This window comes from Scophthalmus maximus, chromosome 21 (assembly GCF_022379125.1).
Source record: "Scophthalmus maximus strain ysfricsl-2021 chromosome 21, ASM2237912v1, whole genome shotgun sequence".
Taxonomy (NCBI): Eukaryota; Metazoa; Chordata; class Actinopteri; order Pleuronectiformes; family Scophthalmidae; genus Scophthalmus; species Scophthalmus maximus.
This window is the reverse complement of record NC_061535.1, coordinates 10,153,716-10,172,350: the sequence shown is the minus strand read 5'-3', so window position 1 is coordinate 10,172,350 and position 18,635 is coordinate 10,153,716. Positions and strand designations below refer to the sequence as shown.

The window sequence follows — 18,635 nt, the reverse complement described above, 5'->3', positions numbered from 1 at the left end:
TCTGCTTACAGGTCATATTTTGTGTGATCCAGACCCAACGCCAGAAATGTCTAAAAATAATCAAAAGGGAATTCATTCACCACTTTTTTCTTTATTTTGTTAAAGTTTCAGACTGTGGCTGAAATCCCTCTCTTTTCTCTCATTCACTATTCCCAGTATCCAAGGTCACTAATAGGTAGAACATGGTCCAGATCCAGACCCAAACTCAGTCGCCGTCCTGTCCGGTCCTGCTCCTGTGACTGATGGATCACTGTGACTTATTGAGCTTTAACCAGCTCCGCTTTTTTTTAGTCTTCACTGCACTGGTTTAGTGGTCCAGGAAACTCAGAGACCACTTGCGTGCATTGCACATCAACTCACATGATGCTACTCAGCCAATCATTGCAATTTGAGTCAGTGAGTGAGATACAATAATCACACAAACAGTAGTCACAGAAATGAATAGGGGAAGAGGGAGGGCAGGTTAAAGAGGGAAAGAGAGAAAATTGTAGATTTGTTCAATTATTAAGAGGTTTTAGGTTTGTTTATAATAATTGTATGAGACTGTTAAAATGTGAAATTAAGTTGACAAAAAAGAAAAAAACGGGAACTCAATCTACACTTTAAATAAAAAAAAATTAAATTAAGCACTCCGTTTTATAATAGACATTTTCACGTTAGATATTTTATCAGACTAATTTCCTACTGGCAGCGATACTTGGAACAACGCAAAGCACCGTCAAACCAAATGACGACATGTATTTCTGTAGAGTGATTTGCAAACAAAATGCACAACGAAATAAAAGGGAGCATTTTTTCCAAAGCGCACCATATTTTTGAGTTATAAAGTTTTTAAAGTTATTTAAACTTTACTATCACCCCACTTTATTATGAGTAAAGATTGTATAAACACACCAATGGTGAATTGTTAACCAATTAAATTATGAAAATAGAAAAAAAAAATCTGTTTTTGATGAGGACTTCAGAAAAGTACATTTTATTCCACTTTGTGTAACCTTGATGTTCAAAGAGTATAATATTTGATTCAGGTCGAGTTTCATTTTGAAGTCCCATTGTTCCACGACTCAAGAGTTTACAAAACCTGTCAGGTCACTGTATAAAAAAAAACCTATAAGTCTAAATTACTTATGGAAAGTTTCATCTGGGACGACCTACCTGCCAGTTCTGCTATATTAACTGTAAATTCTTTGATGAATGTGTGGTTAAGTCCAAGCCACCATTCACAGTAACTGCTTAGGGTTTCAGTCGAAGCAGGAGGTCAAACTCTCAGGTAATTGGCTTTTCTCCAGCTTGTCTGCCACTTTAAACCGGACGCCCCAGCAAAGCGCACAAGATTTATCTCCGTTGTGTCCTTGTCCTTGCTCCCCTCTTCCACTTCCTCCACTTTCCTTTGTCCTCTCTTCTTTCACCTCCATGCTTTTTTCTTTCCCTCTTTCTTCCAACTCGTTCAGTTTAATTCTTTTCTATATTTTCTCTTCTTTGTTTTCCTTATCTTGTGATTCCCTGTCCTTCTCTCTCTGCTCTGCCCTTTCTCTCTTTTGGAAGCACAGTTGGGTAAAGGGCTGATGAAAATTTCTTCAGCCACAATGACCGATTTCATGGAAAAGCTCATATCCATTACCAATCCAGAGTTTAGAGCATAATCCCATAAGAAGTCTTTTTAACAGGTCAAATGCTAGATTGACCTCTCCAAGGATCCTGTGTTTGGAAAAAACGGAGAAAAAAACACCTGGGAATAAGCAACTAATTGTTAGGTGGGCAAGAAGGTTTGTGATCTTTACTGTCCTAAATCCCCTTCAATGAACTTCAAGGTCATTCAAATGAAAATCGCTGAATCTCATAAACAATATCTAGTGATTACGATGTATGAGTATAATCCTTTGATGTTTTATACTAATTTTTTTGGGGTTCCTTACTGTCCCCTCCCCACAGACCATGCTGACAGCCATATCCATGAGTGCAATCGCTACCAACGGCGTCGTGCCAGGTAGGATTCTTCGGTGCTTCGTCGCACACAAACTGAGAACAAGGGATGTGTTATGAACAGAGGGAAAAAAAATTATAATACAACAGGACCTGTGGATTTGTCGCTGTTGTTTTAGTTTCTATTGAGGAGAAAATTAATTGATAAATGTATTTGTGCTCGAGCTTCAACTGACTTGTTTGACCTTTTGATCGCCTGCTGAATAAATGTTTAAAATATTTCTATCACATAGAATCGTTGTCTCAGTGTAGTTGATTTGTAAGTCTTCTTACTCAAATGAATCATTGTTTTGTCTCCAGCTGGAGGTTCCTATTATATGATTTCCAGATCTCTAGGCCCGGAGTTTGGGGGAGCCGTGGGCCTCTGTTTCTACCTTGGGACAACTTTTGCTGGCTCCATGTACATCCTGGGTACTATAGAGATTCTTCTGGTAAGTGAACTCTCTCAGTGCTTGGATTAGCTATATATGGTGGTTATCCTCCACCTGTATTTACAATTCAGTAAGGTGGTCTGTTGTCCTCTTTCTCATTATTTTGTCTTGTTTGTCCCCCTGCATTTCAGACTTACATTGTGCCTAAAGCAGCCATCTTTGTGGCAGAGAGAAAGGAGGACAAGGTGGATGCCCTGCTGAATAACATGCGTGTTTATGGCACATGCTGCCTTGCACTGATGGCCGTGGTCGTCTTTGTCGGGGTGAAATATGTCAACAAACTGGCCTTAGTCTTCCTGGCCTGTGTCGTTCTTTCTATCTTTGCCATCTACGCTGGAGTCATCAAGACCATCTTTGAGCCGCCAGACTTTCCGTGAGTCCAGTTTACAGATATTGAACCATATTTTGCTATGATTCATTTTCTTATTTTAGCTTTATTAAATAAATTTAAAGATTTTAACTTTTATATGTTTTTCCACAATGCAGTGTTTGCATGTTGGGAAATCGCACTCTGCAGAACCACAACTTTGACAAGTGTCTTAAGACAGAGGATATAGACAACATGACGGTGACTACCAAGCTGTGGAAGCAGTTCTGTGACGGGCCGGAGCTCAATGCCACCTGCAATGAATATTTCCTCAACAATAATGTGACCGTGGTGCAGGGCATCCCAGGGCTGACCAGTGGAGTCATTTCAGGTTGGAACACAATGTTTCCTCTGCAAGGTTTATGGGCCGAGTGCAAAAAAACAAAAACACTTCCCAGACCTATTATCTATATATTATAAAGTTATCAAAGTAAACCATTCCAAAATGAAACATTTGTTAAATACTAACCTCTCCTTGGGAAATTTAAACAATCCAAAACGTCAATGTTTCATTAAAATACAGTGGAAACTCTGAAAATTCCTCCTGTTATGTAACTGTTGGACATCAGAAAGTAGTTTTACTCCAGATCGTCAATGCAAATGCATTCCTGTCATATTTCTATTGACACGAAACCATAGTAAGTTTCCATTGGTACTAAATGATTTCATATGTAAGCTTTTTTACTCTATTTATCTTCTCTCATCTCCATTAGCTTTTCATTTTTCTTTTCTTTTACTCCTCTCCCTCAAAATCAGAAACATATTTCCTCCCCCTAGGATTCAGATAGGTTTGACTGGATTACATCAGCTGTAAGGTGCCTCCCTGTACCATCGTCTGTTTTTAATTACCAGTGTTCTCTCACCTTTTGCTCAATTGCCATCCATTGAGGTTTAAGATGTTAACTTTAGGGTAGTCTGGTGCAGTTAAAACATTTTTTACTTGTAGAACTTTGATTTTACATGTTTTACTCATGCTAGGTTTAATTTCCAACTAGTCATGTGTTTAAAAAGTATTAGATTATGCAATAACACGTAATATTGTCACTTGGGTGATTAAGCACAATGCGAGGTGTATGCTGTCTGAAAACTAATTAGTCTGTTTATGTCTCTCGTGCAGAGAATATGTGGTCAGAGTATGGTCCTCTGGGTATGTTGGTAGAAAACAAGAAGTTGTCGTCTCTTGGGGGAAGTGACTCCGCCCAAGACGTCTACATGCCATATGTAGTCAATGATATTACCACCTTCTTCACACTGCTGGTCGGCATCTACTTCCCCTCTGTCACCGGTAACACACGCACGCACGCACGCACGCACGCACACACACACACACACACACACACACACACACACACAGACACTATAATTTTGTGCTACTATTATGCTCAGAGCTCTTGTTTCATTTCTGAATTGTTCACGTTTGATTTACTGTTTCTGACCACGCCTTCCAGGTATCATGGCTGGTTCAAACCGGTCAGGTGACCTGAGGGATGCCCAGAAGTCCATCCCCATCGGGACCATCCTGGCTATCGCTACCACCTCCATCATCTGTATCCTTAAAGCTTTGATATGACACTGATACCAGAACATCTAGTGAATTAGTTTAAACTGTTGATTTAAAAAAAAAAACCTGTTTTCTTGGAGACTTTGGAAGAAAAGCAAGTTCACTCTCCTGAACCGTGCTCCCCAGACATCACCTGTGTAGTTCTGTTTGGTGGTTGCATTGAAGGCGTTCTGCTTCGAGACAAGTAAGTTTCACATCTGGCACATGTTGTAAAATACTGTACACACACTGTGCACAAAAACTTCAGAATGATTTATCTTTTCATAGATATGCCTTTTTTTCCTTTGGTTCTTTTTAATAAAATAATGTAGAAGGAAAACCAGTGTGCATTGTGTAAATTTGGTTGAGGAAATTGACATTTGACTCTGCAGCACTAAAGAGTAGCAGCACAAGGGGAAAATGTAAAAATACAATATGAATAGAAAACAGAATCTAAGGTAAATAAGATATGAATAAATAAATAAGACAATATGAATTCAATGTAATACAATGTTTCCTCTTCTCTTTTAGTGTCATCTCTTGAGATTAAATCATGAATGAAATGATCATGTGCCCATTACAAGAGGCTCAGGACATATTGCACATGTTAGGGGGTCAAAACATACTAGCTGAGTAAAGCAACATGGTGTATGTAACATGTATGATTGTTTTTATGTTGCAGATTTGGTGACTCTGTGAAAGGAAACCTTGTTATAGGCACATTATCATGGCCCTCACCCTGGGTTATTGTGATCGGGTCATTCTTCTCCTGCTGTGGGGCGGGCCTGCAAAGTTTGACTGGTGCCCCGCGCCTGCTGCAGGCCATCGCACGAGATGGCATCGTACCCTTCCTGCAGGTTTGACACGCAGTCAATTCCAAATACTGTCAGAGCCTGTCTTTATCCTCATATTGCCCTTCTTCGGTTTTCACACATGACTGTGTGTGTATATATGTGTGTTAGGTGTTTGGTCACGGGAAAGCTAACGGAGAACCTACCTGGGCTCTGCTCCTGACTGCAGGAATCTGTGAGATCGGCATCCTCATCGCCTCACTGGACGCTGTAGCTCCTATCCTCTCCATGTCAGTATCTGCTGCATAGAAATAATACACACTTTTTTTTCATGTAATCATAATGTATTATGCCTTATGTATTTCACACTTACAGTAGGTCATAATGCGGAGATTTAGATGAGAGGTCAGTAGACTTTTTTTTGGGCTTGTTCTCATCCTTGCACAGGTTTTTCCTCATGTGCTACCTATTTGTCAACCTGGCCTGTGCGGTTCAGACCCTGCTGCGAACGCCCAACTGGAGACCTCGCTTCAAATACTACCACTGGTGGGTGACCACTTAGACAGTCTCGCAAGTATGTTGTCTCTCTGTCAGATGCTCTTTTATACTTCTATTCTATACTATACTACTTCTTCCAGACAGTTTAAAAAACTTGAAAGTCTCTGAGGTTAAATTTCTCAAAACTCAGCTGTTTTAACGATGTCAGGGATCCTACTTCTGAGATGGCTGAGGCTTTTCTTTGGAAGTTTTTTTGGACGCAAGCCAAGAATCATAGAAACACCTTCACAACCACAGGCAGACATGTTTAATGTGGTTTGTGGTGACCTGAGGGCAGCGCTCTGGTACAGTACTGTGGTTGTACAGTGGATTTCATAATTTTACGTGAAAGCCCCTCAGCTGTCCATTCTGAACTACTTTTGTTTCTTCAAGACATGAAAGTACAGACAACCTGAAACCGTCATTCTGGGAAAAAAATGGATGGGTATGTAGCTAATGAACTAAAGTTGTAATGTGTGTTTGCTCCGACAGGGCTCTATCCCTCCTGGGAATGAGCTTGTGCCTTGCTCTCATGTTCATCTGCTCCTGGTATTATGCCATTGTTGCCATGGCCATCGCTGGGTGCATCTACAAATACATCGAATATAGAGGGTAAGAATGACACATTTGTACACATTATTTTCTTGGGCTCAAAAGTGTTAAAGAGAATCTTCGGCATCAGAAGCCTAGCTGTGCCTGAATAATCTAAACTTCTGACATAAAGGAAATCTTGAATCAATCTCTGTGTGTGTGTGTGTTGTTATTCTGTTCATTCCATTTTTTATCTTTTTTGTTTCAGGGCAGAGAAGGAGTGGGGTGACGGCATCCGTGGGCTCTCTCTGAATGCAGCTCGCTACGCCCTCATTCGCCTTGAGGAAGCCCCACCACACACGAAGAACTGGAGGTACATTATACCATGCGTGTGCGTGCGTGCGTGCGTGCGTGCGTGCGTGCGTGCGTGCGTGCGTGCGTGCGTGCGTGCGTGCGTGCGTGCGTGTGTGTGTGCGTGTGTGTGTGTGTGTGTGTGTGTTATATGGGTGTGGTTAGAGTTGACACAGTGTCACCTATCACTGTCGGGGGGGGGACAAAAGAGAGACAGGAATAGACACAGAGGGTGAATTAGATTAATCTCTTGGTCCAATACCTAATCTGACAAAAAAGGTTGCTAAGCCTTCATTCTGTGTAGAGGCCTGCAATGACCTTGCAGACTGCCTGTCCTAAAACCAAACCACCTTTCCAGAATCATTCACTTTTCATGTTCAATATAAATTATATTATAAGGTATGGGACGTTTTCCAGGAATGCAGATGTCTCTCATTAAAGAAAACTAGTTTCTGCTCCTCTTCTGTTTGAAAGCTGCTGTGTGACCATAAAGCACTACGTTAGGTCTCCCTGCACTGCTGGCTAAGATCCAGTAATGCAGTAACAACAATTTTACTTATCATTGCTCCTAAGAATTGTTTTTAACAGTTACATTGCAAGGTAGTACTAAACTAAACAAGAGTTAATGTTGTTCCTATGTGAGGTTCAAACGGCCTCTCCCGTCACCTCGCCACCTTGCAAAGAAATGAAACCTGACCTTGCCCCCTCCCCTCACCTCCCACCCCCTCTTTGTTTTTCTGTTGATGTATCCAGGCCCCAGTTGCTGGTGCTCCTGAACCTGGACTCGGATCAAGGAGTCAAACACCCTCGTCTGCTCTCCCTCACCACCCAGCTGAAGGCAGGAAAGGGCCTGACGATAGTGGGAAATGTTTTAGAGGGAACATATGTCACCAAAGACGCAGAGGCCAAGAGGGCCGAGCAGGTATAGTTGAACATTTTTGCACAGCAGCAAACAAATATATGTACACAGAAAATGCAAATGCAGGCAGTGTATTGTCATGTATGATTTTTATGATTTTGCCCTGGAATCTGTATTTCTCATACAAGACCATTTTTTATCCCTCTAAAATTTTTAAATTTGCAAAATGATTTATGGGGGCAGTGTTTGAGCCCACAATGGAATATATTATTTAAATCAAGATTAATAGAGGTAGGACAATAATTTTACAACCAGACTGCAGGTCAACACTGCCACCTCCTGGACAAATTCTGTATGGTCTTTTTTTTTTCTTTTGCCGATCTGATTTGTCTTCAGGATCATTTTTTAATCATTGGATTACTTTTTCATGCGAAAGGAAACGTGTACAATCTGAATTACAGATTATACAGACTGCTGCATTCGTGAGCATTGTTGAGACCGATCAGTCTGAATAAATAATGAGTGTTCCATTTTAATTTCTATTCCACTTCTAATGTCCTTCCCATGTTTCATCCAGAACATCAAGTCCGCCATGTCAGCAGAGCGGACCAAGGGTTTCTGTCATGTCGTGATATCTTCCAACCTCAGAGATGGCGTCTCCCACCTCATCCAGTCTGCGGGCCTGGGAGGCATGAAGCACAATACCGTCCTCATGGCCTGGCCTGGGACCTGGAAGCAGTCGAATGACCCACAGTCATGGAAATGTTTCATAGGTAGAGAGGTCAAGAATAATTAGGGGGGGGCATATATATATGCATTGCCTGTACTTAGAGCTGTCCACTTGTGATCAGATCACCAGGGAGGGTTTTTAATTCCAGCTCTGAACAGAGTCACAGACAACACACAGGGATTAACAAGTAATGTCTCATACACACACACGCACACACTCATCTTTCCTCTATCCATCCAGAGACGGTGCGGGAGACCACAGCCGCCCATCACGCCTTACTTGTGGCTAAGAATGTGGACAGTTTCCCCACCAACCAGGACCGCCTGGGGGAGGGCACCATTGATGTGTGGTGGGTGGTCCATGATGGAGGCATGCTGATGCTGCTGCCCTTCCTGCTGCGACAGCACAAGGTTAATTTCTGCGTTTGGGTTGAATTCGTTCTCATACATTATCTCTCTTATAATGCTTTCTGCTTCTTTCCTGTTGCCTTCCCATTGGCCCTGCTGCTAGTCAATTCATCAATTCATCCATCGACCCCTGACTGTGATATTTCTGTCTCACCTCCTTCTACAATAACTGTCTGTTCTCCCACTAGGTGTGGAGGAAATGCAAGATGCGTATCTTCACTGTGGCCCAGATGGATGACAACAGCATCCAAATGAAGAAAGATCTCCAGATGTTCCTGTACCACCTGCGATTGGATGCAGAGGTGGAAGTGGTGGAGATGGTGAGACTCTGAAGGAGATGTCATCAGTAGCTGTTAATTGCTCCCATGTTTTTTTTTTTAATCTCAATCTTACTGAGTATAACCTTTTGATTTGATTCTGACTTTTCTGTTCCTATCTTTGCAGCATGATAATGACATCTCAGCTTTTACCTATGAGAAGACGCTGGTGATGGAGCAGAGGTCTCAGATGCTGAAACAGATGCAGCTGTCCAGGACTGAGAGGGAGAGAGAGGTACTGCTAACTTTCTCCAGCTCAACCCAGCACTCACAATCCTTTTATCCCCGACTGTCTGTAGTTACATTCAAATTCAAGTGGCTGTTGTTGGTGTAGTGACTAGCACGCTCTATGTATAACTTTGTCGAACATGTAAAACCAAATATATTGTTTAATTCCATAAATATCAGACTACATAGTTAAATGACTAGAAGAGTATTTTTAGTGAAATATGGCCCAATGCTGCGATATATGACAAATGGCCCCTTTGCCCTGTTCACCTGCCATCGCCTCTCTGGGCCATGCCACACCACTCAGATTCAGAGTATCACTGATGAGTCACGTAGTTCAATCCGGAGGAAGAACCAGGGCGCTGCAGAGAGCGTCAGCGTCAGCCTCAGCCGACACTCCTCAACCGTGGAAGAAAATCAGGAGGATGAGGTAGCCCCCCTTTTTTTTTTTTAAATCCACCCACTGTCCCTCACTGTTACAGTAAACCCAATGGCCCATCTTCACAAAGCTACAACTGTCACTTGTCATTGGATTGTTTTATTCACTTTCATCATCAACATGGTTTTTAAATATGGAAAAACCTTTTTTTTGTTTAAAGAGGAGTAGGAAGGCTGCTGTTATTCTAAATGAATCTTTGACATGAGAATTACACCATATACAGAAAGCAGAGGTGCTGATCAAGAAACTGTTGTTTCATGATCATGTAGGAAGAAAAGTTTGTTATTAATTGAAAAACTTTCAGCTGACTTTATTAAAGGTTTTCATCGAGGTCCCCACAAATATTAATTTAAATTGTAACATTTTCTAATTTTCTGGGGAAAACTTGATTTGAATGTTGGCACTGAGTTTTTTTAACAAGGCTATTGTAGGTAATTCAAGTCCAGATTGGGCCGTCGTTATTGCTACTTACTCTAGAGTCATTGACGCCTGCTTTGTGAATATCAGCCTGTTGCACCCTGAGCCTGTAGTCCGAGCGCCCATCACTGTCATGATCTCACCCCTTTCCCCACATCCCAAAAAAATTGCAAGTGGAAAGAGTGGACAGTATTCTCTCAGAAACATCAAACGTGATTTTTACACAGTGACAGAATCTTCCGTACTGGCTCGATGTTGTCAAACGCACATGTCGGGTGATTAAAGCAGGTTTAAACAATCTGAGTGTGTAAAGTCCTGAAAGACAAACATTGACTTTCAGCAGAAGCGGTACAACTCAACCCTATTAGTCATGAGAATTTAAGAATTGCAGTGTCAAGTCAAGTTTTTTATCTTCTTCTTCTATTTCCTTTAGTTTTAATGATCTTCAAAATTGTATATTTTAATCCAGCAGTGGTTCAAACTCTTAATTCTGACATGACAATACTGTCTCTCTTCTTTTTCTTGGGTTAACCATAGTCACCCATTCCATTTATTTCCATATTGCCATCTCCTCCCTCCAGCCACTCATTCCTTAAACTAGGCTTTGCACAGACTGCTCTGTGAGCATCTGATTTGCAACCTGTTGCTGTTTCTATTTCTCTCCCAGATGAATTATATGTGTATGAGCATATGTATTTAGTTTAGCAAATACAGATCACTGTTTTTTTATTCTTATAATGATGTATGTTAGTCCGACTCTGTTCTGCGGTGCTGTACAGTATTAAATCCTACCCATAAATGTTGTGTCGCCCCCTTGGCTGGGGCCGTCAACCTGACCAGATATGTGTTGTCTTGTGATGCCAAAGGTAGATATGTATTTTTTATGATACGGTACATGTGTATCGCTGTGATTGTTGAACAGGTTTATTTTCGTTTCCATTATTCTCTAGCATGTTGTCGCACCAACTTGTAGAAGGAAAGCTGTTGGAATTTCCATCGTCTTTGGTTCCAGTTTGTTGTTGTCCAAACTTGTTTTCTCAGTGGCCAACCAGTCACTTCTTGCACCTTTTATTCACCTCTTTTTGTGATTCCTTATCTCCTTCCCACATTTTTATTCCTATTTCTCCCCATTATTCATTTTCTTTTCACCCGGTCTGGCCCACCTGCTCGCCAGTGCCTGTTACACCACTCCTTTCCTTCCTTTTCTCATTCTTTCTTTCTGTTTTTTCACTTCTGTCCTCTAAAATATCTCCTTGTTAACAACCATATCCACCTACTGATTTTTTCTCACCCTCCTCTCTCCCTCCTCTCCAGGCCCAGCTCATCCACGACAGAAACACGGCATCTCACGCCGCGATAAATGACAAGGCCGAGACCGGGCCCGACCGGGTTCACATGACGTGGACCAAGGACAAACTGTTCTCGGAGCGCTTTCGCAATCGCGAATGCAACGCCAATGTCGCCGTGCGTGACCTGTTCAACATGAAACCGTAAGTATCCCATCGTTTGTGCAGAACACGACCCCCCAAAAAAAAAACGTGCCTGTGGATTTGTAGCTGAAAGAGCTGAAAAGAGGAGGAGCTGTACATTTTGGAAAAGTGTAACTAACACTAATATAATCAAATACATTCCCATATTGGAGTGTCAAGTATTATACGTTGTCATGGTTGTGATATATAACAAGATGCACAGTAATGATGCATGTGCCCTGTGAGACGTTTGCACCATTTTGAATTTTTGTCCAAATCTGTAAAGAAATGAGAGGATCCGAAGTTTTGAACCTAAGCACAGACAATAACTGACAAATACTTCAGGATGGTGCCGAGGCCTCGGTGCAGGAGGACAGAGTGTGTCGTAGAAGTACTGTAGTAGCGCTGAGCCCGACAGGGTGAAATGGGACAACCGTGTGCATGATGGCGTGTGCGTTCAGGCTGCATTTTGGTACGTGTGCGCATGCGTGTGTACACTCTCAGCCATTTCAGTGTCCGTGCGTGGCCACAACACACAGACACACACACTTAGTGTACACTATCACTTTTCCCATGTCCATGCTATCGGTGTGTGGACTTCATCACGTGCGTCACAGTCCATTTGATACAATCTGTAATTCCAATCAGCAGGAAAGGGAAGACCTGGAGGCCCTAGTTCCTCCTGTCTAACTCTGTTGGGTCTACTTCAGTCTCATTTGGGCGTCACTGTGAACTGTTTTGGACGGTTGGAAGCATGCAGTGTGGTGCAGAGAGCTGGTGTAGCTGCATCTAAGCCTGTTTCTGTTGTTCTGTCCCATTTTCCTCCTTCTAGAGAGTGGGAGAGTCTGTAAGTTGCATTCTCTTTGCCCTAGGCCGTATACATATATATATATATATATATATATATATGTGTGTGTGTGTTTGTGTGTGTGTGTGTGTGTGTGTGTGTGTGTGTGTGTGTGTGTGTTTATTGCTGCTGTGTTGACTGTAGCTTTGTATAGTGTCCTCCAGCTCGTGTGCTCGTCGTACATCTGTGTTTGTGTCCTGGCTCGTGTGTGTGTGCAGGTGCATGAACTTAACAAATTCAAGATCACTCTCGATGTGTGTGGAAGAGCTTCCATTTCATTTGCATGTGATATTTCTGACGTTGTATCCATGAGCAAACTTGTGCTTTCCCTCCAGCTTTTTATAATGTTAATTTGGCCTGACATTAAATTTGAAATGTTTTTTTTCTTTTGAAGAATGGAAAGCAGAATTTTGTGTTGCCTTGCATTTGCCTTTCTTTTTAACGTAATTTAGCTTCTGGCAGTTGATGTCATGTGCTTTTCACCACTATTACCAAACATTTGTGGAGGTGACGATAAAGAGGCAACATTTTTAGACATAGGATAGTGGTTCCTGTTAAAATAAACTGTACAACCAGTTATGACAAACTAAACTAATATAACATGACAATATCAACAACATCATATTGGAATTTGGGTTCAGTTACTGCATCCCCTGTGCCTTTAAATGCTGCCTCTTTATTAGAAGTGCCTCTGTCCCTTAACCACACCTTTGTTTATTAACCTGTGTTCAAGACTAACATAAAATGTGCTTTAATCGAAATGCAACTTTTCTTCTTCATATTGATATATGCGACTGTTATGTCTTAAAGTACTCACTGTATTAGCGAGGTTACATTTCATAAGCAAGTCAGAAAAAAATCCTCCTGTCACTTTTAGTTTTCCTGTTGTACAACCATGGGAACAAGTGACTCCTGTAACTGGGAACCTTTTTGTCTGAGTTTTCCATTTATTCAGTCAAAGAAGAACGCACAAGCAGCTCTTATGTTACTCATGAGGGCTGCTATATTTAGGTAAAAATTGTAAAACAAATTAATTCCATAGAGCTTTGTCAGTTTCAGGCTCTGGGTGTAGTTCATGCTGACTCCTTGTCACACTCTCGTGGCTCACCGGGACACTAGAATAGAACAGAACCATTGTTAACGTTATTAGTAACGCCTGTGCTTCTTCTGCTATAAGTCAAAATTGTCTGCTGTGAATTACAGCTGTTGTATTCTTTGGGGATTCTTGGATTACATGAATTTCTTCAGACCCCCAGTAAACAGAGAGAACATGTTTTATTTCCCCAGTTATAGCTCGTAGAGCTTAGTGTAGTTTGGCGAACGATGTCTCCCCCAGTTCCGTCTCTCCTCACCGTGTCAACCTCTTGTCACATTAGGAACCAGTCTAACGTCCGCCGGATGCACACGGCGGTCAAGCTGAACGAGGTGGTGGTCAACAAGTCGCAGGGAGCCCACCTGGTCCTGCTAAACATGCCCGGGCCACCTCGGAACCGAGGAGGGGACGAAAACTGTATCCTGAACCGCTGCCAATTCCTGTTCATTGAAGTGTTTTAGTGTAATGCCAGCCACTGTTGGATGAAATGTGATCTATGGGATGTCCCTTGACTGCTGTCGTCTCAGACATGGAGTTCCTGGAGGTTCTCCTCGAGGGTCTGAACCGGGTCCTTCTGGTGCGAGGCGGTGGCCGTGAAGTCATCACCATCTACTCCTAAAAAAACATCAAACAAAACAAAAACATTGTTTCGCCCCACTCTGCAGACATGGGCTGTTGCCATGGATACAGGTCACCGGGCATTCTCGGGGGAAGAATCCAAACTGGGTTTTTTAATGGAGGGCGGGGGGTTTGCTGGAAGTCTTGGACCGTTTGTGGATTGACCGACGGTCTGAAGGACCCGAGGATGAAGGGAACACTTAGTGTTGATGCAGCTGATCGTCCGAGAGAGAGCGACACTGGGCCACAGTCCCCCCCCCCCACCCCCCCTGCACATGGACGATAGAAGCATAGAGACACTTTTAACCCCCGAAAACGTTCGTCTCTGTTACATTTTCGTACGCTTTCCCCTCTTGTGTTGTCGACTTCCTGGCACTCACTGTGTAAAGATAGTCAAAGAAGTGAACGCGTGCTCTTGATGATGAACCTCGTAGTCTTTCGTGTTGTCTGGTGTACTTGGCTCTGGGAGGAGCAGAGACGTTGGCTGCAGCTGGAAAAAAACAAAAAAGATAAGAAAGGATTTTCTTTTTAAAGTCGGTTTCATATAAGTAAATATACACAAAAACAATCCTTCAACGCTCTGCGACAGAAAGCTCACTCACAGCAGCGCACACAGACTTTACCGATGTCAAATACAGTTTGCTGGTCACTTTGGTCTGCATCACCGTTTGTACTTAAACGCTTTCATTCGAAGTAGCTTCTCTTTTTCAGTCTGAACCACAGAACGTGACATTACAGTCCCGTTTGTCGCAGAACGAAGGGGCGGCCTCTCGGCTGCAGTGGAAACGTCTTCTCTAACGCCGGTAGTGTTTGTTTGCCTTGTCGATATTTAGCGAAGGACCAGAAAGATGCTGAGCACTGATCATCCTCTGTTCAGTGGGTGGCAGCGATCAGCGGTCATCATTTCCCAGCCTCAGAAAAAATAGGGAAAATAGCCATAGTTAATATTCTAGGACGTTTTGTGAAGCTTTATCATGCACATGTATATTTATGGTGTCCGAAAGGAGGGCTCAGTTGGGAATGACTACAGATAGATTTTTTTAATTTGAAGGGCTGTTTGACAGCACGCAGAAGCTCAATAATTTAGTAGATTGCCGAGTCGGTTCACAGATTAAAATCTTAAACTTGAGTATACTTTTTAAATTGTAAAAGCACAAACTGGCACATGTGAATTAGTGTAAATCAAATTTTTTTTATTTTACGCGCTTTCATCCCGTATATTAAAGTGATAGTGAAGTGTAGTTACAGCACTGTTGACTTTGCACTACCAATCTTTCAGCACTTGTCCTCTCACTCGGTCGTACTGCGTGCAGCGTCGCTGTCTATTGGTTGATACGACACTATATTCAAGAAGAAAATCTGCTCCTGTTACAATAACTTTTCATAATATTTTACCAAACACGAAAAAATCTTTAGAATTCGAGTCCCAGACTGAGCAGGTGTAGGAGAAAAAAGTGCCAAAATGACTACAAAAGAAACTGTGGAAGTATCACTAATGCCTCCTCTAGCATTGACCTGCTGTGGATGCAGCTGTTTACATTGACAATCTTCAATCTTTGGAAACTCTGGAGTTCGGAGCACAATCGTTATTTATGATAAAGCTCATAATTTCTGCCATAATTTTAGTTTAAAAATTCCACGAATCCGCGATTGAGGAAACGGTGGTTTGCAGGCGCTTCACAACCGATCGACCTGCCGCACAAAGAATCACTTTTAGTCAAGAGGAAAGAAGAAAACCAGATTCAACCCTCTCGCAGATGTACCTCCACAGTTTCTTTTCAAAATTAGCTGTGCAGTATTTTGTAAAAAAAAAACAACCAGAAACTCATATTTTCCTGCAGCTCTTCGTGGGGAAATTTGAACTTCTCGGTCGTCAGTTATGCAACATATCTGTTTTGTTGTGTTTTATTCAGTCGTCGATGTATGCCTATATGTAACTATATAGTTATGGTCTCGCTGTAGTGTTTGTTACATTATAACTGATCTTTCTGTTACTTTAAGTGTTAACTTTTCGGTGTGATTTTTACAGAAGGAGGCAGAGAAAGGGGAGGCTTGTGTGAAGATGGCAGCAGTTGTCAAGTTTTTTTTTTGTGTTTTTGTTCCAACTTACCAGAAACAAAACATGCACAACACACAGAAGTAAAGACTCCTCGTGATACAGTGGCACACTGCACTGAAAGTGTTAAGAAACATGAGGGAGACAACCAGTTTAAAGAGAAGAAGAAGAAGAAGAGTGGTTTCATAACTATCAATCACAAACTATTTCAGTTTCCTTGTTCCATTTTCTATTTTAGCCACTGACAAACAACATAATTGTGCATTAAAAAAATCTAAGTTTGTCTAGTCTTATTATTTTTGAAACATCGAAGGGTGTAACGATAAATTATTATTAAACACATTTTATCTTAGTTTTTTTTATTTGGTTACGAGCTATATAGCAGTAGCTGTACATAAATGAACGACATCAAACCATACTCAAAAGACGCTAAATAAAATGTTCCTGAGGGTAAATAGGATTGTCGGCAGTGTGTGTGTTCCACAGTTCTAGTGGTTGAGGTGACTGGAGATTGTGATCTACCTCAAGTTGTCACTGAGGCTCGGCTGAGGACAGAAACATGTTCCATCACATCTCTCTTTCAGAACCGATGCTGCATATGGATTCATGAAAGGAAGAAAAAAAAACATCTGCTGCGAGGGGACCAGCAGAGTAGTGTGCGTGCGTGCGTGCGTGTGCGTGTGTGTGTGTTTGTCAATATCATTGTGAGGTGATGCGGTGTGTGTGTGTGTGTGTGTTTCTGCTGTCGTCCGGCTACGCTGGCAAATCAGATGTGGGCGCACGTATAGAGGAAGGTAGACCTGTTAATTGTATTTGTGCCTCTTGAGTAATTATTAAAAGTGCTGAAATAAACAAAAACATGTCTTTTGTCCTGATTCTAGTCGCGTGAATGAAGGGTCACAACTTGGGAGACGTGCAACATATGACGAGGGCGGTTTTGAAAACAAGTAAATCCTCACGAGAAACACGAGAGATTTGAACAGACTGCAAATCTGTCAGAAACGCAGTTAGCAAACAGTCATCCATTAGGGGGCAGCCTTGCCTTCCTGTGATAATGTCTTCATGCTGCTGCTTGACAACAGCCATTTAATTGGGTATTATCTCTGAGCCAAATCGGGCACGTCCATACTTTTGTGTCCGATGACTGCCACGGGTCCATCACCAAATGTGATGCTGACACAGTGCGATGATCACTGGTCCTGTCAGGTGTATCCTCCTGCAGGGGGAGGGTGTCAGCCTCCTTCTGCCCCCTGCTCCTGTATCTAATTGTACAATCGGTTACCCTGCAGCAGCAGGCCTGACCCCCGACTGGTCACATGGTCGGTCGCCTGTCCCACACAAACGAACCATACCGGCGTATGATTCAATCAGAGCGTGACCGTGGCAGAGGGGAAAGAGGGAGAACGTGCCAGAGACTTGTGTTTTAAAATTCATCTTTCATTTTAGAGTAGCTGTTTACAGACACGGCTATCAGCAGGCTTCAGTATGCATTCATTATGCATGATCTTTTTTTTTTTTGAAGTCAAAAGTTTACCCTGAGCTTCTGTTGCTGTAACTTCATGAGGAAATTATGCAGAGCTGATTGCAACATGAAGCCTGCCAGTGTTCAGAAAAGGGCCTGAGCTGCCGGTCTCGAGAAACTGCACATTTTGTTTAGTTTATATTTTCAACGCTCCAGCATGTCCAAAATACTTTGACAAGAACACCCCCGAGCCCACGGCCTCGAATGACCTTTGACCTTCTATGGCCCATGGTGGCTTTTCACCGCTTTCTCTGCACAATCCGACCAGTCCAAAGTCGTGTGTGTGTCTGTATTATGTTGGCTCTGTACATTGTTGACCAAATCGATGGGAGACACTTGATGTTGACAGCGTGACCTGACAAGTTGTGTCCAAACAGCAGAAGTGCATGTGCGAGACTAAAATTTCAAAAAGGAATCTCTTTTGACTTCTCATAAATAACTGGTCATTGGTGATTTGTGCACTTCAGTGTTATATTGTACGCTTGTGTCCGTCCATGCTGATTCAAGCTGTGACTTTCAGCTTTTTCAGCATGGCGACTGTGGAGGAGGAGATACAACTCCCTCAAGCTCATTTGTTCCCTGCACTTCCAGAATTACTGTAAATCTGAGATATCACCTTTGAAATGGCTCCAGTGTATCTGGCACATGAACGATGGGACAAACTGTGAATGACGTGACAAATAAAACAGCTCCATCAGTGAAGTGCAGCCCCCTCCCCTGTCAGTGAGCCGTCCGGGAGCTGGAGGGTTAAAGTGGGGAGGAGAGGCAGTGAGGGCCGCGTCAAGTGACGTAGAGAGAGACAGAAAAACACCGGAAGTCGTCCAAAGCGTACATTAAAAGTCTATAATATCTTTTACCACTGCTAATAATAGTAATTAGGATAGGTAGATCAGAGACCCCACCTCACTTAACATAAAACTAATGTTAGAAGTTTTCTATTCAAATTAAATACAGAATTCATTCTGAACGGCAGAATGCTTTATGCTATATTTAGCATATATAACTGTATTTGTGTTTTATTCTATGGTGGGCACGAGACTCAATTTGTAAATGTATCATCGGTGAGATTATGGCGATAAAGTTGTTTTAAATTCTACACTTC

The 18,635-nt window shown here is 42.2% G+C and overlaps 1 protein-coding gene across 7 annotated transcripts in view; it reads left to right on the top strand.

The window, feature by feature from the left end:
- Window positions 1-16,869, top strand: part of slc12a7b (solute carrier family 12 member 7b) — a 49,880-nt gene extending 33,011 nt beyond the window's left edge. For 4 of the 7 annotated variants that reach the window (XM_035619019.2, XM_035619023.2, XM_035619026.2 and 1 more), the window contains exons 5-26: window positions 1,933-1,987; window positions 2,284-2,414; window positions 2,546-2,787; window positions 2,901-3,112; window positions 3,899-4,066; window positions 4,230-4,328; window positions 4,469-4,526; window positions 5,004-5,178; window positions 5,284-5,402; window positions 5,560-5,658; window positions 6,142-6,261; window positions 6,449-6,553; window positions 7,285-7,453; window positions 7,968-8,163; window positions 8,361-8,530; window positions 8,716-8,847; window positions 8,972-9,079; window positions 9,380-9,502; window positions 11,243-11,418; window positions 12,230-12,244; window positions 13,621-13,754; window positions 13,865-16,869. In XM_035619019.2, coding sequence (XP_035474912.2) covers window positions 1,933-1,987; window positions 2,284-2,414; window positions 2,546-2,787; window positions 2,901-3,112; window positions 3,899-4,066; window positions 4,230-4,328; window positions 4,469-4,526; window positions 5,004-5,178; window positions 5,284-5,402; window positions 5,560-5,658; window positions 6,142-6,261; window positions 6,449-6,553; window positions 7,285-7,453; window positions 7,968-8,163; window positions 8,361-8,530; window positions 8,716-8,847; window positions 8,972-9,079; window positions 9,380-9,502; window positions 11,243-11,418; window positions 12,230-12,244; window positions 13,621-13,754; window positions 13,865-13,956 — 2,898 coding nt within the window. In that variant the 3' untranslated portion in view covers window positions 13,957-16,869. The remainder of the gene's footprint in view (window positions 1-1,932; window positions 1,988-2,283; window positions 2,415-2,545; window positions 2,788-2,900; window positions 3,113-3,898; window positions 4,067-4,229; window positions 4,329-4,468; window positions 4,527-5,003; window positions 5,179-5,283; window positions 5,403-5,559; window positions 5,659-6,141; window positions 6,262-6,448; window positions 6,554-7,284; window positions 7,454-7,967; window positions 8,164-8,360; window positions 8,531-8,715; window positions 8,848-8,971; window positions 9,080-9,379; window positions 9,503-11,242; window positions 11,419-12,229; window positions 12,245-13,620; window positions 13,755-13,864) is intronic. The other 3 variants (XM_035619021.2, XM_035619022.2, XM_035619024.2) reach the window with 3 other exon arrangements.
- The last annotated feature ends 1,766 nt before the right edge of the window (window positions 16,870-18,635 follow it).